Genomic DNA, 26,292 nt, shown 5'->3' with positions numbered 1-26,292 from the left:
GGCCTCCCAGGCCATCTCCACACCGGGGCTCACGAAGCCACTAAAATCCTGTTCTCAAGATCTCTGTGGCCCTCCCCAGCCCCCATCTTGTTCCACATCTCCTGCCAGAAGAAAGCAAAGTTCCTGAGGTCTTCTGGAATGAGCTTTCCCGCCCTCCCTCTTGGTCCTATGTTCTGAGTATGCCTTCTCTTCTTTCCACAAGAAGGGCTGGTGCTCCTGCCTTGGCTGACTGCATAGAGACTGCACCACTGTTAGTTTTCACCTGCACCCTATGCGGTCCCTTCTTTGACAGGCAAGAGGTGCTCTTAATGGCTCCCTTTGGCTACAAAGAAACGTACCTTGACTTTGCTGCTTCTAGCTCCAGGGCCCCCCTCCCTTCCCTCCAGGCCCTCCCCATTGCTTTGGGCAAACGCTCCTACAGAGGGACCCCTCGGGCTCCTTGTGGCCCATCTGTAACCCAGGCTGGGTCTCATTCCTCACATTCCTGATAGTGTGTGCTATCCTTACATGGTAGGCTGGACAGTGTACCCCAAATCCATTCTACCCAGAACCTCCAGATGTGTCCTGATTTGGAAAGAAGATGTCTACAGAGATGGTTAACATGAGCTCATAGTGGAACAGGGCGACCCCTAAATCCAATCAATGGCTGGTGCACAGGGAAGAGGAAGATAGTGCACACATGTGGACACGTGGAAAGGGAGCCAGAAACTGGGGAAATGCCGAGGAGCTGGAGAGCCCCAGAGGCTGGAAGAAACAAGGGCAAAGGCTTTTCCTGAAGTCCAGTTTCCAGCCCCCCACTTTGTGATACTTGGTCACGGCAGCGGGGGAAATGCACACCCTTCTGCAGCATCCGCTCCACGGTCACACCAGGGGAGCTTAACAGGTGGTGGTGGACGGGCTGGAGAGGGGTTCTTGTGCCAGAACATACTAGGAGAGCTGGGAGGCTTCCGAGTGGCTGCAGGCCAGGGTCAGCGCTGAGCAGAGGGACGAGCATGGGGGGACGGGGTGGCAGTGGCCGTCCATCTGTCTCCTGGCTTATCCACCCAGTCGTCCCTGTGTAGCACACTCATTTACTCAGTGACAACCGAGGACCTTGTAGGTGCCTGATGTATGCAGAGGCTGGGGACACCCTGTGTTCTAGTGAGCGGGGCAAAATAAGTAAATAAGAGTAAGCAGCAGGTGGGGAAAAGACCAGCAATAGAAGGAAAGCCTAAGAACTGGGGAGGCTGGGGCCGGCAGGGTAGTAAGGGGAGACGTCCCGGAGCAGGCCATGTTTGGGCAGAGACCACGGATGCAGCTGACTGAAGGGAGAGAAAAAGCATTCTAGGCAGAGCGAAGAACCTATGGGCGACCAAGAGGCAGGAATATGCCTGATGCTTAAGCACCCACAGGGTGAGGCTATGATGTGGATGGGAGAAAGGGGGCCGATGGGGCAAGCTGGGCCCAGGCAGGCTGCCAGGGCACTTGGGCTGCTTCAGGATTCTAACAGCTGAGAAATGTGGTCGCTGAGCCCTTTCCAGGCTCTACCTTGCACCCCTTTGAGGGAAGAGTCAGGTTCCTGATGAGGAAAGGTCAGGGAGCTTGCCCAAAGTCACACAGCAAATCCATCCTTTCATGAATATTGGCTGGGCTGTGGAGGTATTCTAGACACAGGGATCTGGCCCTAGTTCCTGTCTTTGTGGAAATGCTGATCTAGTCAAGAGAATAGCTGGCAAATGAAAAATAATTAACATGCCAGGCAGCGATAACAACAACAACAAAGAAAAAAACCCACAAACACATACACAAAACAACTAAGCAGGTGGCACCTCTGTGACGGGTCAAGGCTCACTCACCAGTGTGGAAAAGGTCAAGAGAACAAGCGGTCCAGGGTGGACTGGGAGGAGTTGCGGCAGACGACATGTGGCCCACCAATATTTTCTCTCTGGCGCTCTGTAGCGTAAGCTTGCCAGCCCCATTCTACTCTAACCTCAGGAACAGAGGCCAGCTCTCCTGAGTGGGTGGGGCGGGGTGTTCCCGCTTCTGGGAGAGAGAGGGAACAGAGACACTTCTGTCTACTCTGGCACGCCCTCTGCTGCTGGACCCTCACCAGTCCCCCAACACAGGGCAAGCCAGCTCCCAGGTTTTCATCTGCATCCAGTCCGTGCTCTTCAAGGGCTGAGGAAGGGCTCAGAGACAGAGAGGGAAGGGTCAGAGAAACAGGGAGGCTGGGAGCCCACGCTGTGACCCTGAGATCCCTGAGGATGAGCTGACTCAAAGATCCACTACTGCTGATTCCCGGCGGCCCGACCTTCCTCTTCTGTAGCCTGTTCTCTGCCACATGACCAGGGAAAGAAGGAAGAAGGCGGTGTAAGGAAACTCCTCAATACTCTCCAGAGCCCTCATCTGACCAGGGAGTATCTACAGCCCACAGTGTCCATGGCACCGGGGACATTGGCTGATGTTTGGGGACAAAGGCCAGGCCTGTGAATGGTGGTGACCAGGAGGAGGCAGTCCTTCCCTGGCTCCAGCAGGCACTCTTGGCTCAACAAGCTGTTTCTGTGGTAGGGAGGTGGCTTCTCTTTATAGCTGCACACAGGCTGAAAACCACAGAGGTCTCTCTTCTCTCTCTCTCTCTCTCTCTCACTCTCCTCTCTCTTCTCTCCTCTCCTCTCCTCTCCTCTCCTCTTCTCGTCTCTCTCTCTCTCTCTCTCTCTCTCTCTCTCTCGCACATGCACACACACACACACACACACACACACACACACACACACACAGCCATCCCAGGCTCCCCACCATCACTGTGTCCCACAAACCCTTCACAGATGAGGACTGCCCATTCAGAGTTGCTCAGCTTCTCGTATGAAGGCTCTAATCCAGGTCCTGCTCCCTGGACACTTGTGATGCTCCATCATGTTAAAAAGACACCGGAACACTCGAGGCGAGGCCATCTCCTCATTTGTTGAGGAAATCACCTCTGGATTCTAAGGATGAGCGCATGGAGAAATAAAATCAAAGGCAGAGAAGGAGCGATCGATAGGCTGGGGGAGGGGATGTCTGGGGATCATGATGCAGGTGGGAAAAGGGGGCCGTGAGCATGCTGGGAGAAAATAAAGAGAATTAGAGCAGTCAGGGCATGGCTGACAGCCTTTCAAACGCATTTTCTCTTCTGTAGAACACGGCAAGGGCTAAACACAAGAAAAAGCCATCACGGACATGTTTACTGGGAATGGCACACTGGCTGGATCTGCCACAAGAATCAGAGGGTGGACGAGGGAATAAAAAAAATGACTTACTTTTGGTTCTGACTTTAAAAATGATTTAGAGCAGCCTCCTATGCCAGCCCAGGTGACCGGGAAGCTGGTGGGAGGGAGGTGCTGGCTGCCCTCTGCACCTGCTGCCCCTTGCTGGCTTCTATGGCAGGAAGCCCAGAGCCACTCTTGTCCCCCTGACCTCAGACTCTCCCGGCCATCTCCTCTTCTGTGGTGACAGGTCTCAGGCAAGACCTTGCCTAATGTATTTTGATGGAGTGGGGGAGATCACCCATCAACATTCTTTGAATTGAGTTCTTAAAAAGTGAATTTCCAGCCGGGTATGGTGGAACCATACCTATAATGCCAGTACTTAGGGGGCTGAGACAGGGGGGTTGCAGGTTCAAGGACAGCCTCAGCAAGTAGTGATACTCTCATCGACCTAGCAAGACCTTGTTTCAAAAATAAAATAGGGCTGAGGGTATAACTCAGAAGTAGAATGCCCTTGAGTTCAATCCCCACTTCCACCAAAAAAAAAAAAAAAAAAAAGGAAAAGAAAAAAGAAAATGTGAGTTCCCAGCCAGGCATGTTGGTGCACGCTTGTAAGCCTAGCACTTTGGAGGCTGAGACAGGAGGATCATAGGTTCACAGTAAGGCCTTCTACAACCAAGTGAAATCCTATTTCAAATTAAAAATAAAATAAAATAAAATAGGGCTAGGCTGTAGCTGAGAGGTAGAATTCCCCTGAGTTCAATCTCCAGTATCACACACACACACACACACACACACACACACACACACACACACACACACGTACGTCAGTTCCCAGCCAGGTGCAGTGGTGCATACCTGTAATCCCAGTTCTTGGGAAACAGGAGGATCACAGGTTCAAGGCCAGCCTTAGCAACCTGGCAAGACCCTGTTTCAAAAAATCAAGAAGGGCTGGGTGTTTAACTCAGTGATAGAATTTTCCTGGGTTCAATCCTCAGTACCACAGAAGATAAACTAGACTGATAAATGGAGTCTCTACATCTTTCTATCTGCAGAGAGCTGAGTTGCCCTCAGATTAGCCTGCAGGGCACCACGGCCATCCTACATCAGGAACAGCACTGTCTGTACAAGGAGAGCCTACAGCACTGAAGACAAGATGGGGAGGGCATGGGCTTTCCCACCGGCTGGCCACAGCAGGCCATCTGGGAGGCCAGCCGGCAGGGCCTGGAACCGGGCACTCATCCAGCACCCAGGAAATCTAATGCTGACTCCGCACCCAGAGCTGCAGCCCCTGCTCCCACGGGAGCCCAGGGCTGGAGCAAGTTACTTGTCTCCACTTTCCCCTCTCTAGGAGGAAGATGTGGTTCATCCTCCCTCACAGCTGCAGAAAGACAGAGTAGCGGTTTTTAAACAACAGTTGCAACCCATTAGAGTATAAGAAATGCACCTGATGGGTGATGGCCAGACATGCATCTTCTACATTATCCATTGCTGCCTTCCTCCCTCTTACAGAAGGTGAGCTCTGTGCATATGCGCGCTTACTGGGACCTTGTCCTCTGGGGGCAGCTTCTGAATCCTCTGACCCCACTCATGGCCCACTCAGCTACACTCCCTCCTCTTCCTCAGCCCCATCTTTCCCCTCTACCAGATCACTCACAATAATACAAAAACTGCCAGCTATTTCCCCCACAGCATGACAAAAGAACAGAAGACCCACAGCTTTCTTTTCTTTTTTTTTTTTTTTTTTTTAGTACTGGGAACCCAGGGGCATTCTACCTCCGAGCTACACCCCAGCCCTATTTTGTATTCTTTATTTTGAAACAGGGTCTCACTGAGTTGCAAAGGGCCTCACTAAGTAGCTGAGGCTGGCCATGAACCACAATTCTCCTGTCTCAGTCTACCAAATGCTAGGATTACAAGTGTGAGACACCCTGCCTGGCCCCACAGCCTTCTTGACCACACACAGGTCCTGTCCCCTCACCTCATGGCCCTGCTCCTGTTCACAACAGAGTTACCCAAGCTGGTTCTCTAGGGTGCCACCTGCACTCTCCCCCCACCCCCAGCAACCCTCATAGCCCTGGCCAGCTGCTGCCCCTGCCCTCCACCATGCTGCTCCAAGGACTGGCACAAGGGGAAGCCCCAAGGCGAGCTTTCCTTCTTCCTCCGGGCTCCTAGCAAGCCACATGCCCTCCTTGATAACCACCATCAGCGAGGGGTTATTTTAAACACAGACGTGGCTTCCTGAGACCACAGCTTCCATCACAGACACAGATATCTCGTCAGGTGATGTGCATTGTGGTCCAAGGAAGTATGGAAACATCTGAGAACACAGAATCAGACGGCAGGGTTAGGAGCAAGGATGACCAGGCTCAGCGGGCTGGGTGTGAGTCCCAGTTGTTATCTGCCTTGTACCTGGGCATGTGCCTTACATTTGCTCAGCCTTGGTGCTGTTTGCTCTAGAATAGATCTAATACATCGATGACTTAGGGCCAAGAGAGATCATGGAAATAAAGCCTCTGGCACGCAGTAGTTGTGAGATAAACGTTGTTGAGTTAATGGGCAGGCCCCAGAGCAGTGGCCGCCTGCGGTGAGGTTTCAGTAAAGGCAGTGATGTTGCTAGGATTCTGCAGGAGCCACTGCGTGGGAGGGGCAGGGCAAATCCCAGGCCTTTCTGCTCTCACAGTATCTGAGCACTCAGTCCATGCCACAGACCACACGGCCTAGGCACTACAGAGCCTGTACCCTGAGCCAAATGGCAGGTGGGGTCATTGCTAGGACTGGAGTCCTGTTGCCAAATCTGGGCTCTTCCCAGCTACCCGATGGTCCCCTGAGCTTTTTCCCAGGTATGGAGCTTTTACAACATAAATGATCTCAAATTCTTCAAGCTCCTGGGAGAAGTAACCTCTACTCCTAGTACAGTACAGAGAAGTAACTGGGCTGATCCAGGGCCTTGCAGGTAGAGCTGGGGTAGAGCTGGGGTGGCTTCTCTTCCCTTCTCTGGATCTCACACACTTGCCTGTGTCAACCCAGGTTCAAGGGCACCTACCTTCCGGCTCAGGTGGCCCTTCAGCTTCTGAGCCTGGGCAAAGGGAAGGGAGTGGAAGGTGGCCATGAAGCCCTCCATCCCTAACCACATCTTATTGGCTTCCCAGTCCCACAAACGGGCAGAAGAAGGTGCAGGATCCCCCAGGGCCATCACTGGCTGATGCATGAATATGGGCTTGGGGACAGCTCAGCCATACTGAAGAATTAAGCCCAAAGCATTCAGGTTAGTCATGTGCCCAGACCCTCCAGAAACTTAGCTTTGTAAGGGCCCCCTGAGGAGCCCCAGGCTCTCTTCTGTATACGATATTGATTCTTAAAACTTGTGTAGGGCAGCTGCTCTGATTCTCCAGGGGGACATCTGCCCCTCTGCTGCCAGGTTGGATGATTTGACTAGCCCAGCAGCAAATTCTTCAAGAAGGCTCATCTAAATCTCTCATGATGTAGCCAAAGTCTATTTAATGACAGCTGCTTTTCACCCGTGCTGTGCCAGCCTTTGCCATGGACCAGGTTCTCCACAGGCTGCATGTGGTTTACCTGGCATGCTTGGCAGGCTTGTGCCCCAAGCCCCACTCAGCCTGAATGAGTGAGAACGTGGTTGGGAAGCAGAGAGTGTATTTGCAAAGCTCTCCAGGTTATTCCAATGTGCAGCCTGGACCTCTAAGACAGCAGACCACATCCTGGACACAGCACAGAGGCTCCGCTGGCCTCCAGCTGGGTTCAGTTCTGCATTTCACTTGCACATGATCTTAGGTCAGTGGCCTAAAACTTGTGCACCTCAATTTTCCCATTTGATGCCAGGCGTGGTGGCACATGCCTATAATCCCAGTACTTGGGAGTCTGAGATAGGAGGATCACAGGTTTGAGGACAACCTCTGCAAGTGGTGAAACTCTCAGAAATCTAGCGAGACTCTGTTTCAAAAACAAAAACAAAAAAAACAAACAGAAAATACCTGGATGTGTAGCTCAGATGTAGAATGCACCCTGGGTTCAATCCTCAATACCACAAAAAACTTCCCCATCTGGAAATTGGGGAGAACAGTCCTGACTCACTAGATCATGTGTGGATGGAGGTAGCCAAGCTGTGGGTGGTATGGCTGGGACTTGGGAGAGTCAGCAGCTATGGTGGAAGCTTCTGACATGCCGTCCTCGCTTCCTCTTCTCTAAACTGGTTCACCCTGGTTCCTTTCAAACTTCCTCTCTGCACTGAGATGTCCACCTTCGTCATGCAGACCGCTCCCAAGTCATGTTATCTTGCTTTTTTTGGGTGTCTGGGTGATTGGGCCAGGACCCAGGGAAAAGAAATAAGGGATCGCGGTTCGCAGACAGCCTCAGTTACTTACTGAGGCCCTCTGCAACTCAGTGAGACCCGGTTTCAAAATAAAGAATAAAAAATAGGGCAGGGGGTGTAGCCCGGAGGTCAAATGCCCCTGGGTTTCATCCCCAGACCCGCAAAAAAAAAAAAAAAAAGAAATAAGGGAGGGGGAAGCTGGGCGTGGTGGCGCACACTTGTAATCACCGCGCTTGGGAGGCGGAGACAGGAGGATCGCACAGGTTCGAAGCCAGCCGCCCTGGCTTAAGAGACCCTGTTTCCAAATTTTAAAAAGTATAAAAAATAGGTCTGGGAGTGTAGCCCAGAGGGAGAAGGGCTTCCAGGAACCCCAGTACCACACACACATAAAAGAAATAAGGGGGGAGATGCCATAGGCCCCCACCGGCTAAACCAGGCCAATCTGGCCTCCTTTCCCTTTGGCAGCACCCCATTCTTGTCTATGCCAACCCAGGAAAGTGGTGGCCACGGTAACCCTAGATCCCCTCCCTTGCAGTATCATGCCATCGCTATTTTTGTTGTTGTTGTTGTTGTTGCAGTTCTAGGGATGGAATCTAGGAGCCACATCCTCAGCCTTTTTATTTTGAAATAGAGTCTCCCTACGTATTTGCTCAGATTGGCTTTGAACTTGAGATCCTCCTGCCTTGGCCTCTATGGCTGGGGCTAGAGGTGCGCACATCCCTATCTGAGATTGGAGTGAGGGAGCCTCGCTCCCCAGCCATAGGATAACCAATGCCACAAACATTTATGATGCGCTACTATGAGCTGGGCACCATGCCAGGTGTGCTGGGGCAGAGGGATGTTCAGGAAGAGAGCTCACTGCCTCCCAAGAGCTAACACCTGAGTGACAGAGACAACCTGCAGGATGCTTCTTTTCAGGGGTGCAGCGGGGCTCTGTGGGATGGGGTGGGGCTCAGCAGTTCTCTCATCCTGGTGCTCAGCACCCACCAGCTGTGTGGTGAGAACCGAGAGAAGGCTGAGGGCCCTGAGTGCTCCTGCCTCAATGGGGCGGCCTCCCGAGGGTCAGGGGCTCCCATCTCCTGCCTGCTCCCAGGGCTGTGCTGTTGCAGCCTCCTGGTCAGGAGACAGAGGAGACACGACATGAGATTGTTGTCCGGTCATCATGGCCCGGCCCTGCTGATACCATTTAGCTTGGCCACATGGAGGAACATGTGGGTGGCTTCATCTGGGGCAGAGAGGGGCCTGTGGGCTCCCCCTGCCATCCCTGGTCCAGGGCAGCCATGCAGCCTGCAGGAGGCGATGAGGGGAGGGAAGGGCCTACAGGAGGACGGCTGAAAGACCAGAGCCAGGGGGGTAGGGTGGGGAGGGCACAGGGGCCCCATAACTTGGACCCAGGGACCAAGCTTAGGTGCTGGGGCTTTAGGTTAGAAAAGAAGGCCAGAGCAAGGGCACACTTCCCGCTAGGGAGAAAGCCTGCCTGGTGATCAGGGTGTGGGCTGGCCCATCTCCAGGATGGTCCCTACACACTACTCTCTGCATATGACTAATTTTGTAATAGTCTATCCTCCTAAAATCTCCCTGAAACTCTCTACAGCCCATCCTAACTGTGTGACCTTGTGCAGATTCCTTAACCTCTCTGAGCCTCTGGCTCTTCTTTATCTAAAAAATCACGGTTGCTGAGATCTGCCTGGCAGAATTGATAAGGAGAGGTGTATGTCACATCCCTGTGAGCATGGTGGGCTCAGAAAATGGCAACAAGGCAGCTCCCCCTGCACCATATTTTCATATCAATTCTTGCTTATTTTTGTGCTTTAATTTTCACTTTTTTTTTTTGGCCTTGGGCCTACAGGCCTGTGGTGTGTTTATTTGAGGTTTTTATTCCATAGAACAGAGATGAGAAAGCAGAATGCCTTCTAAACCATCACCAAACTGTTCGGGGGGAGAAGCAATAAGCCTCGGGTGGGAGGTGACCTTGAAAGTGACAAGGGGTTGTCAAATGTTCTACTGGGTCAAATCCTCAAATCCCAGGCACATAAGGAAAGGGATACAGAAGCAAACATGGAGACCCTCAGTTAATGGGGCTGCCGGCGGCAACCAGAGACAGACCCATTCCACACTCTCTTTTCCCCTAAAGTGGCCCTCGGGATGCGGGGCTCACCCGCACCTCTTGCAGGGAAGTCAGGAAGAAGGGAAGGAGCTGGGGAGGTGGGTGGCAGGGCTGAGGGATGAGGCCAAGAAAAATGGCCTGCAAAACACAGAAACACCCAGCATGCTTGCTCCCAGCCCCAGCCCATGAATCGAGGGGTGACAGGTCTCTCATCTCCGATGCCAAGAGCCAGGAGCTCCGGGCAGCCACAGGTACTACATCCGCACCTGCCAGCGCCAGGAAAGAGGCGATAAAGCATCGTAGCAGGGCCTGGAATGCTAAGTGCTTGCAGCTGGGAAGGGATCGCCCTGAGAGCAGCTCTCAGCCAAGGAGCAGGGCTGCTCCCAGACACCCTCCCTCCCGCGGCAGCCGGGGGCAGGGCAGCTCGACAGGCAGGGGCCTTTTGGAGGATGCCCAATGGGCTGCATGATTTACCAAGTGCTGGGATGCTTGAGTCACTGGTAAATAAAAGTAGATCATGAAGCACCCAGCTAAGCCAGTGCCTTGGGAAATGCACCAGGGCCCCAGGCCCCATGATCAGAGCTTATGTTTGTAGAGCACCTGGATAGTCATCCAGGCCCTGTCATCAGGGCTGGTGACTCATGGGAGGGACTTAATTGTCACAACAACCCTAAGAAGGTGGTGATGGTATGTCTTCCTTTACACACCAGGGCAATGAGCATAGCAGAGGCCGACCCAGACCCAGAGCCAGGCCCTGACCAGCGCTTCTCAAAGGCCCCCAAGCCCCTCAGCCACCTGGGGTCTTGGGAACATGTGGATCATCGGGACTCAGTGGTCTGAGCAACAGCAGAGGCTCCAGCAGCAGCAGCTCCCGGGGCGCTGTCTTCATTGGCACCAAGGAACTCAGAGCACATGGCTGCTGGATGAATCTGTGGGTTCCTAGGTTCACACGAAAGGCCCCCCAGGGTATCAGAAACACAGGGCTCATGGGGGAGCATGTGTATGTTGGGGGTATAAAGTCTTTGAAAATACCGACGTCCACACCACAGCTCAAGCTAGTTCAACCAGAATCTCCAGGTAGGCCTGATTGGTATTGTGTGAAGCGCTCTCTGGTGATCCAGATGTGCAGCCAGGCAGAGGCCTTGCTTGGAGACGCCATTCAAAGGTCACACTCATACCCATAAAGCCAGGCAGGTCCCAGATTGAGGTCAGGGGCTCAGAGGTGCTTGGAAGGAAGGGGAGAGGAACCATCTCTTGGGCCACTTGGGGAGTATGCTGGGGTCTGCTAGTGCACCCTTCTTGTCCCTGGGAGACCTCGTGGAGAGGTACACAGCTGGGCAGCTGGCAACACCCCATCCTGGGACACCTGCAGAGCTGGCTTTGTGTCCCAAACACCTGCTTCCCAGAGAGAACAGGCCCTGGAGTTAGCCCCTCCTCCCTGCTGCAGCGCCTCCTGAGCCCTCTTCTCCTCCAGGCCGTCACCTGGCCTTGCCCTACTGCCCCCTTCAGCCTGTGCAGTCAGAATCCCCCACACTGGATACCTGATCACCCTTGATCCCTGCCCAAGTTCCTTACCCTCGCTTTCCATGTGTGGCCTTTCAGGGAGACTCCCGTTAGGCCAGGTTAGCAAGGATCCTCTACCAATGTCCCCTTAGGCACCTTCCACCCACTGACTCCTCACCCTGCTCCTTGGTGATAAGTACCTGCTGGTCCTTTTCAGAGTTGAGCTCCATCTCTCCCTCCTCTTGCAATACTCTTAAACCTTCCTGCCATTTTAACAAGGGTCAGTCAGTCCCCTCCCCCCTGGGAAAGTCCTGAGCAAAGGGTGTAGCCCCGGGTTGAGGAGGGGAGGCTTGGCTCAGACTTCTCCCCTGAGGTTCAGGCCTGAGTGTGAGCTGCAGCCACTGGGCTCTTAGCATACCTCCTACAGCAATGTCCTGATTTCTTCACTATCTGTCTTTGCTGAGTTCTTCTTCTATTTGGAATGTCTGTCTCCATTCTTCAAATCCACCCACCCCAGGTCACAGGCTTCTTTCACTTCCCCCTGTTGTAAGGGTTTGGACTCCATCCACACTGCTTCTGTTTACATTGGTCAGACCTCAGTCACATGGCCATGCCTGCTGCAATGGAGGCTGGGAAATGTAGTCTTTTTATTTTTGTTGCTTGCAATTGAATCCAGGGTCTTGTACAGACTAAGCACATGCTATACCACTGAACTACATATACCTCATCCCTGAAAATGTGGTCTTCAAATGTAGCCTTTGACGTGTCCCCCAAGGCTTCCTTCATTGAAAAGTGATCCCCAGGTGGAAACTTCATCTGACTATGGTTTTTAGGGATGACTAGGAGGTAATTAGGATTAGATAAAGTCATTGGGATAGAGGACAAGGATTGCATCCTAGTGGCTTTATATTTATTTATTTATTTTTTTTTTGTGGTACTGGGAATAGAACCCAGAGGCATTCTACCTCCAAGCTATGCCCCCAGTCCTCTTTTATTCCTTTTTATTTTTTTTTAAAATATGCTTTTATTGGTGCATTTATAGTCTTACATCATAATGTAAATCATGTTGACAATGACATACATGCACTATATTATATTCTATATGTTGTGTGGGGAGCCATTAAGGTTTTCCCCTAAAAGAATATTTCTGACTCAGCTGATTGTCCTTTGCCCAGAGTCAACAAGATTTGGGGTCATGGAAAGTTCAAAGTAAAAGGTCTGAGAAAAGATCAGGTGGTGATGGCATGAGGGATTGACTGACCTGAAACTGTATAAATATGACAAGAGAAATAAACCCAGTGTCAGCCCAATAGAGATTGGTGACCCTCCCGTGCTTCAAGAGAAGTAAATTAAAATTCTTTGAATTAAATTCTTAGAATTGAATTCTTTCATCCTCACTCCTCTCTTCAGAACCCGTACTTTTGCCGGCTGGCTCCGGCAATGTTGAAACAGGGTCTCAGCTACAGAGGGCCTCACTAAGTGCTAAGGCTGGCTGCAAACCTGCAGTACTCTTGTCTCAGCCTCCCAGGTACTGGGATTACAGGTGTGTGCCACAGCACCTGGTCTGGAAGCTTTGTAAGAAGAAAGACCAGACTCACACCAGCTCTCCCCCTGCCTTCAGCCATGTGATGCCTGTCACGACCATCTCAGAAGTCTGACGGCAAGAAAGTCATCATGAATTGCAGCTTCTCGGCCTTGAGCTCCAGAGCCATGACCAAAATAAACCCTTTCTTCATAACTCAGGCCTGTGTTAGCACCGCAGAAAATGAACTAATCCACTCCTGTCTTCACTAACAATAGAAACTCCGTTTTAATAGGGACATGATTTTCTGCATTAAAACTACAATTCAGGACTGGGGATGTAGCTCAGTATCAGAACCCAGGCCTAGCATGTGCGAGGCCCTGGGTTTGGTCCCAGCAACCCCATCACCCCCCCAAAAAAAATAGTAGATTGCATTTCCCAGTTTCCACTGCAGCTGGTATGGTTATGTGACTAAGTTCTGACCAGGGCAGGCAACGCACACAGAAGCAATGTGTTATTTCTAGGAATGCAGTAGGTGTCCCCTTGTTTCATCATCCTTATTCCTACTGAAATAATGGCTGGAGCTCCAACAGCCATCTTGGACATAAGAGCTAAACATGGCAAAACAACTGGTTTCCCCAAACCACAGAACATCGTACAAGCCTTAGGCTGAACTTCCTACCCCAGACTTGAATGTGAGAGGAAAATGACCCTGCATCTTGTTTTAGTCATTATTTTTTTAACTTACAGCTGAGCTTAATGCTCTTGGGTCCACACCTTCAAATTCATAGACTCAGGATTCCTGGGTTTACTCTACTACACTGAACAGACTTGTCATTTACATCTCCCTCCCAAGTTAAACGGTGAGCAATCTGAACGCGGGGACTGTTGTTTCCATCCCCATCTTCTCCCGCCGCCCGAGGCCTCATGCAGGACACAAAGCAAACCCCAGCCCTGAATTCTTCCCCTTACACTCCACACAGCTTCCGCATTCGCATCCTCACTGTCAGCACACTACACACCTCCCGGGAATGGCAACCCAGGTACAGTGCCTGGGGCCGCTCGTTCCTCCACCTGGAGGAAGAAATGCCCTTACCAGGATGTCAGAGTCCTCAGGGTCCTTCCCCGTGGCTCCGCTGGAGCAGTTGCGAAGTTTGAATGCCCAGTATTCCTTGGCAGTGACAAAGAAGTTAAATGGCAATAGACCGCCCATGCCCAGGCTGAAGAAGATGATGTAGGCGCCATTGAAGCGGTCCTCGGGCCTCTGCAGGCCAGGGGGCGGGCGGTCCAGCTGCTTCTCAAGTAGCGCCTCCTGGTCGGCTCGCGGGGAGCTGCCCACGGGTCTGTAGGTGGAGTTGGAACTGTGATGCAGAGCATCCTCTGGAACAGTGGCCACTGTGGAGAAGGGAAAGACACAGAGATGACTTTAGTAGGTGAGCAGCTGGGCATGGCGGGGGACTTGCCTGTCCCCCACAACTAGACCCCACGCTGCATCCCTCAGGCACCAGAGCCTGCTTGGGAGCTTCTGGTTAAAGGGTCAGAAAGAAAGACAAAAATCAGACTTGGAGGACAGGATGTCAGGACTGTGAACAACCTCAGAGGTCACCCTGAGCACACAAGGCCGACATATACACAGAGCACAGGAGTGTGGGAAAGGCTGGGTGTAAAATACAGTGGCAAGCAACCAAGAAAGGCAGACCTGGCCTAAAGCATTCTGAATCTATGCAGCCAACCAAAAAGGAATCAGGACCTTAATGGGCAAAGAATCATCTCTAAATGCTCTACAATTTTATTGCAAAAAGCAGCTCAGCATGTTGGATATGCTATTTGTATAAAAAGATGTGTGGGGAGAGACACTAGACGCACACATGTGCATCTGTACACGTATAGGGTTTCTGTGGAAAGTTTAAGAAGTTTAAGTGCTTGTCTTTGAGGTGGAAGACTGGGACACAGAGGGTGACGTCTCTGTTTGTTTTTTTTTCCCTTGGCCCTTTTGAAATTTTGAATTATGTTGTTATTAGCTGTTCAAAAATAAATTAAAACTATAAATAAAAATAAAGGCACTGAATCATATTTTTTAAGCCTGTGTGTCTAGAGCTTCCTCCAGAAGCCAGTGTGATCTCTGATTTCTCATCTCATTCATGAGGAGACAGAGGCCCAAAGCACAGGAGGTTGAAGGACAGGCAGATGGCCAGCCCAAGGTTTGCAGATGCTGTCAGGGGTCTCTGCCTTTGATCACATTGTGCCAGGAGACAGCCACTCCCAATCTGTGGTGCACCAGAGACGAAAGATTGTGCTTCTAAAAATGGCTACCTCTGCAGCCTTGGGCGTGTTACCATGCTTCTGAGCCTCGATTTCCCTATTTGTGAAGCGAGGGAAGTCTTTTTAATGAGAGGTATGTAAGTGCAATCAGCTGGAAATGTCTGGTCGTGGAAGCAGTGATTGAACAGACATCAGCATCTCTCCTGGCATCCCAGGCGCATCACCTGGCTGGCTGGCTGCGAGATGGCATCCTACTTATATGCTTTGATGGCACGGAGGATGTGGCAGCAGCTCGATCAATGCGAAATATTTCCACAATGGACAGGCCGGGTCCCTTCCATGGGAATTTTCTCTCAACCCAATAAGCAAATAAGGAAATGTGACCAGGAGGCTCATATGGTAGGTTGTGCCTGGCCCAGAGCATCAAGCCAGGAAGAGTGTCACCTCTGTGCTCTTGTGGGACAGAGACATCTACTGACACAGGGAGATCTTCTATGCTATCTCAGGAGAATCTCAGAGACCCCTCCCCCCTTAGAATTAAGCAGGGCTGAAACTATTGCCCCCTTCTGCAGATGGAAAGACTAAAGCCTTGAAGGCACTTTTTCTTCCTTCCTTTCTCTTTCTTTTTCCAGTACCGGGGATGGAACCCAGGGGCATTCTACCTCTGAGGTACACCCTGATGTTTGTTTGTTACTCTTTATTTTGAAACAGGGTCTCTCTGAGTTGCAAAGGGCCTCACTAAGTAGCTGAGGCTGTCTGCAAACCACAATTCTCCTGTCTCAGCCTCCCAAATGCTGGGATTTCAAGCGTGTGCTACCATGCCCGGCATGTCCTACTTTCAAACAGAAAGAATTCCCAACAACAAAAACCAAGGCCCAAACTCATGCATGCCAAGGTCATGACTTGAGCCTGGTGACAGCCTGATACATTAGGTTCTACTCAAAGATGCATTCTGCAGATGAGGGGTCTGAGGCTCAGAAAGACTAAGTAAATTGACCAAGGTGTCTTGGTTCCCAGACAGCAACAGCACAGTACAAAGCCAAGCAGTCTGGGGCCCACGCTAAACCCCTGGCTTCCCTAGGAGAGCAGGCTGGGGCTGGGGAGCCTTCCTGTCTAGACCTTCTTCCTTAAGCCTCATAGCCAGTGAGCAGAGGGAAAGGTACTGCTCAGAATACACTGCACAGTATTTGCTGAAGGAGTGGTTCCACACAAGCAGAACACCGCCCCCTACTGGGAAAAATGTAGCCTGGAGCCAGTGGCTGGCTGAGCAGCCCAACCCAGAGCACTCAGCCAGGAGTCCTATTTTAAACTCCCCTGGTTGAGCAGAGCCCCTCTCTACCTTCACAGGAGACTTGACATTAACCATCTCACCAGACTGTGCATGTACACACACACACACACACACACACACACACACACACACACACACACACTTGCATGCTTAAAATTAGTTAACAATGTAACAATGAATTATAACCTAGAGAAGACAACAGAGAACTGGCAAGTGGATTGTCCCCAGATGTCCCAGCTTGTGGGGCAGGTGCAGGGGCCAACAGGAGGGTGGCTCAGGGCCAGCCTTGGTCAGGACCTTCTCAGTTCCTGGCGTTTGTTTGTTAAGGACCATTCAGCCTTGACCAAGCGTCTGAAGGAGTCAGGAGTTTTCTCTAGCCCGGTCACCGGCCAGGGCAATGGAGTGAGCAAAGTCATTACTTTTCATAAAAGCTGGCTACAGGCTTTGGGATTTAGAAAGAAAGAAAGACAAAGAGAGGTCAGGAAGCACCCGAGCCTCCCCAGGGCAGGCTGGCCTGTATCCCTGGGCCACCAGCAGGAGCTGGCCCTGCTCCTTCCTGGAAGCCCCTGCTTGTGGGCTCGTCCACAGGGACCCGTGTCCTCCCTGGGGAAACAAGCGAAGGGGCTGGTGTTGCTACCCCAGGAGGGCAGCAGTGTTGGGAAGCACACCCCGTGGCCACATCGCTGGGCAGCTGTGGACGGCGCAGCCACAGGTCCCCGATGTGGACACACACAGCCGCCGTACCACTCTCGGCCGGCATCGGGCAGTGCGGTCCAGGACCCGGGAGGAGGAGGCCAGAGAATGCGAAGGACAGAAGATGGAGACCCGGAGCCAGGAGCGGGGTACAGGGCGAGCAGAGGAGGCGGGGAAGGGGAGGGGAAGCGACGAGAGGCGCCCACAGGAGGGGCCTGAGACCCCGAGCGGGCCGGAAGAGCTCGCCCAGGCCAGGCCGGGCTGCCGCCGACCTCCACCCCAACTTACTGTCGCCGCCGCCGCCGCCTCGGGCCGCACGGCCACAGCGACTGGGCAGGGGCCCAGGCCCGGCTCCTCCTCCAGCCCGCCCGCCCGCGCCGGCGCTTCCCGGTTCGCAAGCTCGCTCTTCGGCTCTGTCTCCGCCCCGCGCTCCCGGGCGCCCCCGCCCGGCGCCGGGTTGGCCAGAGCATGCCCATTAAGCAGGTGCAGGAGAGGAGACCAGCTTCCAAGCGCTGCCACGCTGCGGCCCGTGTGCGCCCCGCCGCTTGCCCACCCAGAGCCAGCCCGGACTCGCGGTCTCCCCTGAAGACCCCGCAGCCCCCCCGGGATCTAGAAGAGCTCGCCTGCTCCCACAGCCCGACAGAGCCCCCCACTCTGGGCTGGGCAGAACTTTCCCGTAGATTCAGAGTTTGAAGCGCCCTGGTGGCGGCCAGCAAATCCAGCCACCTACCCCAACCCCTCGCTGCAAGTGACCAGGGCAGGAACCGGAGAGTCCAGGCCACGCTCAGAACCTGCAGAAGTGGGAGGGACTTTATTTAGGGGTCTTAGGAACTGCAAATGGGGAAACACAGACTGCTCCACAAAGTGTTCAAAGGAGGCCGGGGAAAATGGGGCTGAGGGAAGTCCCTCCTGGGGAGCTGCTTTTCAAGTGCAGAACAGGCTCAGTGAGGGTCTGAAAAAAGGAGGTCTCCTGCAAAACGCTGCTGTCAAACAGGAGCCAGGAAAAGGGATAACCTGTGTGTGTGTGGGGGGGGGGGTGTACTGGAGATTGAACCCAGGGGGGGCATCTACCTCTGAGCTACATCCCCAGCCTTTTTTATTTAAATTTTTTTAAAAGATAGAGTCTTACGGTGGGCGTGGTGGCCCACGCTTGTAATCCCTGCGCTTGGGAGGCGGAGACAGGAGTTTCGCGCTGGTTCGAAGCCAGCCTCACTGGTTTAAGAGACCCTGTTTCCAAATAAAAAAATATAAAATAGGTTTGGTAGTGTAGCCCGGAGGTAGAAGGGTTTCCAGGAACCCCAGTACCACCACATATATATATATATATATATATATATATATATATATATATATATATAGAGAGAGAGAGAGAGAGAGAGAGAAAGAGAGAGAGGAAGAGAGAAAGAGAGAGAGGAAGAGAGGGAGAGAGAGAGAGAGAGAGAGAGAGAGAGAGAGAGAGAGAGAGCCTTACTAAATTATTAAGCCTGGCTTTAAGTCCACAGTCCTGCCCAGCCTTCCAAGTGCTGGGATTACAGGTGTGTGCCACAGTGCTCGTGCTGAGGGATCACCTAGACATGCACCTGGGCCGCAGGGCACAGGACAATTGTCTGGGCGTTCTGAGGCCCCCAGTCAGAGGGTGGAGGTGGCCGAAGTTCACATCTGAGGCAGCAGCCAATCACAGGCTCACACAGTCCTGTTTCTTAATGACTTTCTGACTGCATTTTGAAAAGTTCTTTCAATATTGTGTTGTGTTTAAAATTTTAGGTTAAAGTTTTATAACAAAGTGTGCTATGAGAGTGCAGTGCGGTGTAGTTGCTAAGAAATTGCTTAAACTAATAATGTTGATCAATAATATTGTGTATAATAATTATAAATCAATAATAGTAAAAATCTTAAATAATAAGTTTGTGGTAATTAATAATTAAATAGTTACAAGAGTATTTTTTAAGTTAAATAGTCCTAAATAAGTTTAAACTTTAAGTCTACCTATTAGTTAAGGTCATCCGCCCTAGTTAAGGTCATCCGCCCTAGATGAGAGCAGAGTCCGGTCCATACCTTAGATAAGAGACCATCTCATGTGATCTGAGGTGACCCTCTCTCAAGTGACCTTCTCTCATGTGACCCTGTTATCTTTGGTAACATCTGTGTGCTTTGTGTAAGCTGCTTTAATGTATAGAGTTGTAAATGTTAAAAGTCCAGGCTGATGTAATAAGAATGACTTTGCAACACAATAATAGATAAGAATACCTCCTACCCCTACCCTGCTATCTTAAAACCGGTCTGTACAAGTTACCTTATTGGATGGAAGCTGTAAATTCAAAAATCATCATCAATGATGTAACAGAATGATTTGCAAGATGTTGTACAACTGTATAAAAATCCCCCCCAAGTGGCGATCTTGGCCCTTGCCGCTTATGTGGAGGCACATGCGCTTGGGTCCAGGTTCGGACCTGTAATAAAGTGTGGCTTGACCGACTAATAATTGGCTTATGGACAGTTATGCTCGCTACAACAATTGCTTTCTCAGTGAGCCCCCCGCCCCCCGTAGTGGTGCTGGGGACAGAACCCAAGATCTTGCACATGCTAGGCAGGAGCTCTACCACTGAGCCACACCCAGCCTGCATGTAGCATGAACTATCCTTTTATTTTCATAGGAAAATAAAATGTACGTGGTAAGGAAGCTGGAACATTCCTGGCCTTATAGAACAGTCCAGAGCAGGGATCCAGAGGAGGTGGTGGAGCCTAAAGGTGTGGCAGTCAACATCCCGACCTTGCAGTGTCCTGAGGGTCTCAGCGTCCCCTTGGTCCCCCAACACTGGCCTGGGCCTGCACCAGATTCCAGGGCCCCTCTCCAGAGGGCGACCCTGCCCCCGGAGGCAGGGTGCCTTATATTACTCAGCACTGGGCACATAATAAATGTCCAGTAAAAGCTAAGCATGGTGGCACACACCAGTACTTGGGAGCAGGAAGATCACAGGCTCAAGATCAGCCTCAACAACTTAGCAAGACCCTGTTGTACCAGTATTGGGAATGACCTAGGAAGATTTGGGAAAGCTCTGATTATTAATATATTTCAAAAGAAAATAATTGGTAAGTTTCAAAATAGTTGTTGTAGGGGTCAGCACCCCTACAGTTGTGTCAAAATGGCAGCAGACATGGGTAAAGAAAGGACTTGATTTCTGCCTAAAACAGGCAGCTATTCCAATGTAAATCAACCTAGCTCAAAGCAATTAACCAGTCAATAGAGGAGAGCTAGGACTTCTGCTTTCTAAAGAGATCTACTTGATGATCTACAGAGGATACGGCAGGGTTTGACCTTGCCCTTCATGAAAGGAGACACCTCACCACACCTTGCTAGGGGAGGTACCTTACAGGGTTAAGGGGAGGTAACTTACAAGGAGTTCACTACGTCAGAGGCACGCAAACAAGATGGAGGTCATGGGTATAAAAAGTCCGGTCCACGTGTAAGCCCTTTGGTGTACTCATTCGAGTCATTCCCTCATGCCATTTTGGCATGGGGCTGTATTTCTATTTTCTGTATTTCTGTCTTTCTAATAAACTTATTTAAATCTTCAGCAACTGTCCAAGCTATGCATATTTATTCTTAGCTTAGGACAAGAATCCACGGTATTTCTTCTGTTTGGGGTCCTTTTGGGTTTTTGTTATGGGTTGGGGGAAAGTGTCTCCGGGGACCCTAGTGAGGAGATAGAAAGGAAATAGGCAGATAGGGAAAAGGCCTTGGTAGAAAAAAGTTAATTTCCTGAGTTTCCTGAGGGGTCACAAATGCCTGAAATTCCAAAGGCTCAGGAGATAAGAAGGCCAGAGCTTCACAAAGCCATCCTGAGTTTCCTAATCAACAAACCCACCGAGCAAGTCTGGCATTCCTGAAAGGAGACCCTTCAAAGGACTTGCAAATGCCATATGCAAATTCTCCTTGGAATCCCAAAAGTCACCCTAACCACAAAAGGATTTGCTGAGTTCAAACCCTAGTACTATGCACACACACACAAAAGAATAAAAATAAATGTTCAATAAATACTTAATGAATGAATGCAATCAGTCTTTCAGTCAGTCAGGGCTGGGGCTTGGAAACTGACCTATCCACAAGCTTTCCTGGCAGACAAGTCTGGGGAGCAGCACCCTAAATTGTCAGAAGGCCCCTGGCCCTGGGGAAGATGGGGCTTGAAGCCCATAGTGTGAGTCTTAGCCCCATGACTGGGAGCTGAGATGGCAGTAAACCTCTCACAGCCCCAGGGAAGACGAGATGAGGACACAACAAGGCCTTACTGAACTCTCCTTCCTGCCCAAGAAAGAGCCCCTTGCACCCCCAAAGGTGTTGGAGTTCATTTGGCGATGAGAGTTTTTAGGCCATAATTTTCGCCTTCTTTACATTTGAGACATCATCTGCTATAAAAACATTTTTTATGAGCTTTCTATCATTTGATCCCCAAACCCAATGAAATGGGACAGCCCATTTTACAGATATGGAAGACAAGGCTCAAAGAGATAAAGCGGCTTCCCAAGGCACCCAGCTAGTGCTGCTGGTGTGGCAGCATTCAGAGACAAGATTCTGTCCTCCGTGTCCTGTGCAGCAGGCCGGTGAGGCAGAGGAGGGAGGGGCGGCACGAGGGCTTGGAGTCCTTGGGCCCAGGGAGGGCGGTTACAGTGCAGGGCTAGCTGGTGCAGCCTGCAGACATGATGGCTTTTCCTTGGAGCTCCCGTGCTTTAAAACTTGATTGCATTTTCTCCTTGCAGAGTCCACAGCAGCACATAGTCATTTTTATCTTTAACACTGAAGAGTGTGTATATCTGTGAAGGAGACAGTTGCAGGACCCCTGCTAAGGGAATCCGAGGCACCAGAGCAGAGGCCGGGGCTTCTCGGAATGAGCTGGTTGCGAGGGTGGGCCAGACAGGGGCTGGGAAGGGCCTCAGCCAGGGAAGGAACAAGTTGCTGGTGCATCCTCTGTCTTCCAGGAAGCCTCCTGCTGGCTGGGCTTGCCTGGCTCCAAGATCTGGACAGTGGTGGCACCAGCGCCACCTTGGGGACAAGTTAAGCATTGAGTACTCTTGGTTTCCAGGGGATGTTTGGGACGGAGGGGGACCAGCAAGGCAATGGAGAGTGTGACAGGTGCCTGGCTCTCTCATTGGTCCCACTTGGACCAGTTGAGTGATGTCGAGTAAGTCCCTTCTTGGGACTTCAGCAATGAGGTAATGAGACAGCGAATCAGAAAAGAGGGAGACAGGGCCAGAAGGGGGAGCAGGGAGGAGGCAGAACACCAGTGGCTATTTGGTTTTGGTACTGGGAGTGAAACCTGGGGGCTTCTACCTCTGGCCTATTTTATTTTTTATTTGGAAACAGAGTCTCACTAAGTTGCTGAGAGCCTCACTAAGTTGCTGAGGCTGACTTTGAATCTGAGATCTTCCTGTCCCAACCTCCCAAGTACTGGGATTACAGTCATGTGCCACCACACCTGGCTGAACACGAGTGTTTTTACAAGGCAAACTTGGCATCTGATAGAACTCTGGGAGCGATTAAGGGAGGGGTGAGGGGTGCCCTGGGAAGGCCATGTGGGTGTCCCAGGGCTGGCTGGGCAGATGTATCCTTACTGGGGTTGTCCTGGGCAGGCCATACCTGCCCCTTCTGATAAGTGCTTCAAGAGAGAAAAATAACTCTCTCTCTACTCTTCATAGTTCTCAGTAGGTAAAGACCCTTGTAAGAAAAGATGGTTTAGTCAAGTGTGGTGCCTAAAATCCCAGTATTTGGGAGGCGGAGACAGGAAGCTCTTATTAACCTTTCTTTTGCTGCAGGTGTGCATGTTATTAAACTTCTGTTTTCCCCTTAGTAATTTGTCTTTTTTTTTTTTTTTTTTTGGTACTGGGGATTGAGCCTGGGGTGGGGGATACCTCTGAGCTCTGAGCAGAACAGGTTAGTGTCTTGCTCAGAGTCACAAGCTAGTAAGCCACAGAGCCAAGTTTCAAACGGATGCCTTCAAGCCCCCAGAGCCCACGCAGAGGCTCCTATAAAAATGTTTGGGTTCCCATCTTTCAAACCTGAAGCCCTGTCAGCTCCCCTCTCCTCCCCTACCTGGATTCTTTAGCCTTGCAGGTAATCAATCAGTCTGGAAAAGCCTGTATGTATCCTACTGGCTAGTTTGTGCAGGGGGTTTTAATCTCCCATGGTCTCCAGTTTCTGAAGGAAGTCAGCCCACAAGATGGTAGCTGTGAGCTTGGGTTTTGCGGGCTGATGCTGCCATCTCGTGGCACTTCCCTGTGACTGCAATGCTCTCAGGCTGGGCTGGCTTACTAGGGTCTTTCTTTCCAGGGTTCCTGAGTCCCCAGGTTCCTGAGTCACAGTGGGAGATGAGATATCACCCACAACTGCTGACTCGGAACTCCTCTGTCTCACATCATTACTTCTAATTCTTTTTTTTTTTTGGTACTGAGGATTGAACCCAGGGACGTTTTACCTCCAAGCTATACCTCCAGCACCAATTTTTATATCCTATTTGGAAACAGGGTCTCACAAGGTTGCTGAGAGTCTTGCTAAGTTGCCGAGGCTGGCTTTGAACCTGTGATCTTCCTGTTTCAGCCTCCCAAGCATTAGTATTACAAGCATGCACCACCACGCCCAGCTCGCTCCCACATCACTACTTCTAATGTAAGCCTCCCACTCACTCCAATGAGCCCTCCTTGCTGCTGGCAGGTTCAACAGTTTCCTTAAGAAGGACACGTCAGGCTAGAGTTTATGAATGATCCACACCCTCAGCAACCAGATAAAGAAACTGAATATTAGCTGGGCGTGGTGCATGCCTGTAATCCCTGTACTAGGAAGACTGAGCCAAGAGGATCACAGATTCAAAGCCAGCTTCAGCAACTGAACAAGATTCTCAGCAACTTAGAACCAGATTTAAAGTCTGATTTATAAATAAAATATAAAGTAAAATAGGGCTTAAGATGTAGTTCAGAGGTAGAATACCCCTGGGTTCCATCCCAGTATGGGGTAGTGTATGAGACTATCGGAACTTCTCCCAGCCACCCCTCTCTCTGAGAGGCTGGCCCCTCGTGTCTCTGTTTTACTAACGCTATTTCAGTAGTCTTCCCCAGAACTCCCCAGGTATCCTGCCTCATAACACTGCTTTATTAATTTTAACATAGCATATTTTACATATCACATTTACATGCTGTCTGTCTCCACCAACATCAGGTTGGATAGCAGATGCCATTCTGACTCAGGCACGCATCACATGGGCAGGGAGGCTTGCAGTGCACTGGGCCCAGGCTTTCAGAAAGTCCTCTGGGCCCCTGTCTTAGTGGAGGATCTGAGTTTTCACAGCCTCTTGCTATCTACCTGTCTCCCTCCAGCCTGCGGCTCCCGAGGGTGCCATCCCCGATGACCGAGGAGGTGGCCACACTCTGAAGAAACCCTTGAAGAAATCCCATTCCCCTCCCCAGTTTCTATCTTGAAAAATCAGGGCTTGGGAATTTCTATTCTCAAGTCTTCTTGTCACTGAAACATTGATGCAGGTCAGGGATTAGAAACTGCTGCCAGGAAGTCTTTGGATTCTGGGTCGCAGTTCTAGGAAGACTGGGTTCTCCGTGCGAGACCTGTGCTTCCAAGAAGAGGCGATAGCATGGCTGAGAGGACAGGCTGGCTTCTGGGGAGGAGAAGCTGCAGAGGCCTGGGGAGCGGGCAACCCAGTCCCCAAGGGCCAAAGGAACTCAGGCTCTCGAGAGGGGACAGTTCCAAGATGGACTGGTTCAAATGCCTGCAGTCCCGGTACTTGGGAGGCTGAGACAGGAGGAGTGCGGATTCCAAGGATAGCCTCCGCAACTTAGTGAGATTGTGCTTCAAAAATAAAAAAGGGCTGGGGGTGTATAGCTCAGAGATAGAGTGCCTCTGGGTTCAATCCTCAGTATCACCACCGGAAAAAAAAAAAGATTTGAAAAATTTCTGAGCAGAACTGGAAGAAGTCTTCCTGCATCTGACCTCCAGCCTTTTCTGGTGTTGAGGTACATTTGCCCTTCTTAGTGCCCCCAGCAGAGGAGAGGGCAGCGAGCTGGCCGCACCAAATTCAGTCTTAGTGGGCAGTGGCGGTGGCTGAGGTTGGTGGCCACTGGGCACTTGCACCAGCTTTGGCCTCACTGCCCTGCTCTTGGCACCTGGTTGGGTGTCACCCAGCCCTGTGGGTGGAGCATCCCCCCTCTGCCTTCTCCTGGTTCCTCTCACCTCCCCCCCCCGTGCCTGTGACACTAAGGAGGTCCCACTTCTGCCTAAAACCAGGAACCCCCAAATGACCAAACTGTAACCAGCCAGGCAGTGGGTCTCATTTCTGCATTTCACAGATGGGGAGACTGAGGCTGGGAGGGATAGTGGCCCCTGCAGCATCAGGCAGGACTATAGCGCAGATCTTTGTACCCTACCTGCTGCCCAAACCTGTCTGCAGGGGGGCTTTTGAGAGAGGAATGGGAGCTGGCCTGCCTGGCTTAGTGGCACCTGGACGAGAGGGTGTTTGAATGCCTGTTCCGGGGGGGATCCTGGGAGGCCACGCATATAAAATGACTGCCCAGCCTTCCTGGGCTGCAGCTCCTACCTCCTGTCCCTTTCATGCATGCACACACACAGAGCTGTTCCCTTCCTCCCCCTCCTACCAATCCCCACCCCAAGCCCTCTCTGCTGAAGTCCTCACTGAATGCGGCTGCTCAGGAATTCTGTGTGCCTGGGTAACAAGGCGTCCGAGCTGTGGGTCTGCATGTGTGCAGACGGCTGCCGCCTCACCAGGCCGAGTGCAGGACAGCAGGGCTCCCCCATTGTCTTACCTAGCCACAGGTGCTTCCTGAGCCCAGATGGGGCTGGGTGATAGCTGGCACAGGCCCCAGTCACAAATCCCAGGAAGTCAGAGCTGGCAGGACCTGTGGGCGCCACATACTCCCAGGTGTGAAGTTCTGTGGGCAAATGCACTGGGGACACCTTTGTTTAGGAGACCAGCCTCTTCATGTGGGACTTCTCAGAGCCGATATCATGCCTAAGGGCACTGTGACTCTCCATGATGGGACAAAGGTACTTCCTTCAGACATTAGATCACAGGACCTACTCTCAGAGCAGGCCACACATGCTGGGAAATGTGGGTCCAGATTCAACTCGCACAGAGATCTGAGAACGGCGGGGCAGGGGATCAGATCAAATGGGGCTGCTGACAGTCACATAGCCCTTTGTGCAAATTAGAAAACAAGGCTCTCCACCCCCATCTGTGGGAACAATTACCACCAGTATGTTGATTTCATTAGAACACAACACGTTACTGCCATCTGCTGGAAGCACAGTAAATGCACAAATCTACAGTGTGGGACTGGTGCCACATT

At 51.5% G+C, this 26,292-nt stretch overlaps 1 protein-coding gene across 1 annotated transcript in view; it reads right to left on the bottom strand.

Moving 5' to 3' along the window:
• SLC29A3 (solute carrier family 29 member 3) overlaps positions 1 to 16,999 on the bottom strand; it is a gene marked incomplete at both ends in the record, with an annotated part of 36,505 nt that extends 19,506 nt beyond the window's left edge. Inside the window, 2 exons of the mRNA XM_080694820.1 lie at positions 13,783 to 14,081; positions 16,906 to 16,999. Coding sequence (XP_080550946.1) covers positions 13,783 to 14,081; positions 16,906 to 16,999 — 393 coding nt within the window. The remainder of the gene's footprint in view (positions 1 to 13,782; positions 14,082 to 16,905) is intronic.
• Between the last annotated feature and the right edge of the window lie 9,293 nt (positions 17,000 to 26,292).

The sequence above is a fragment of the Muscardinus avellanarius genome (genome assembly GCF_963383645.1).
Source record: "Muscardinus avellanarius genome assembly, chromosome: 4".
Classification (NCBI taxonomy): domain Eukaryota; kingdom Metazoa; phylum Chordata; class Mammalia; order Rodentia; family Gliridae; genus Muscardinus; species Muscardinus avellanarius.
This window is presented reverse-complemented; position numbering and strand designations above follow the sequence as displayed.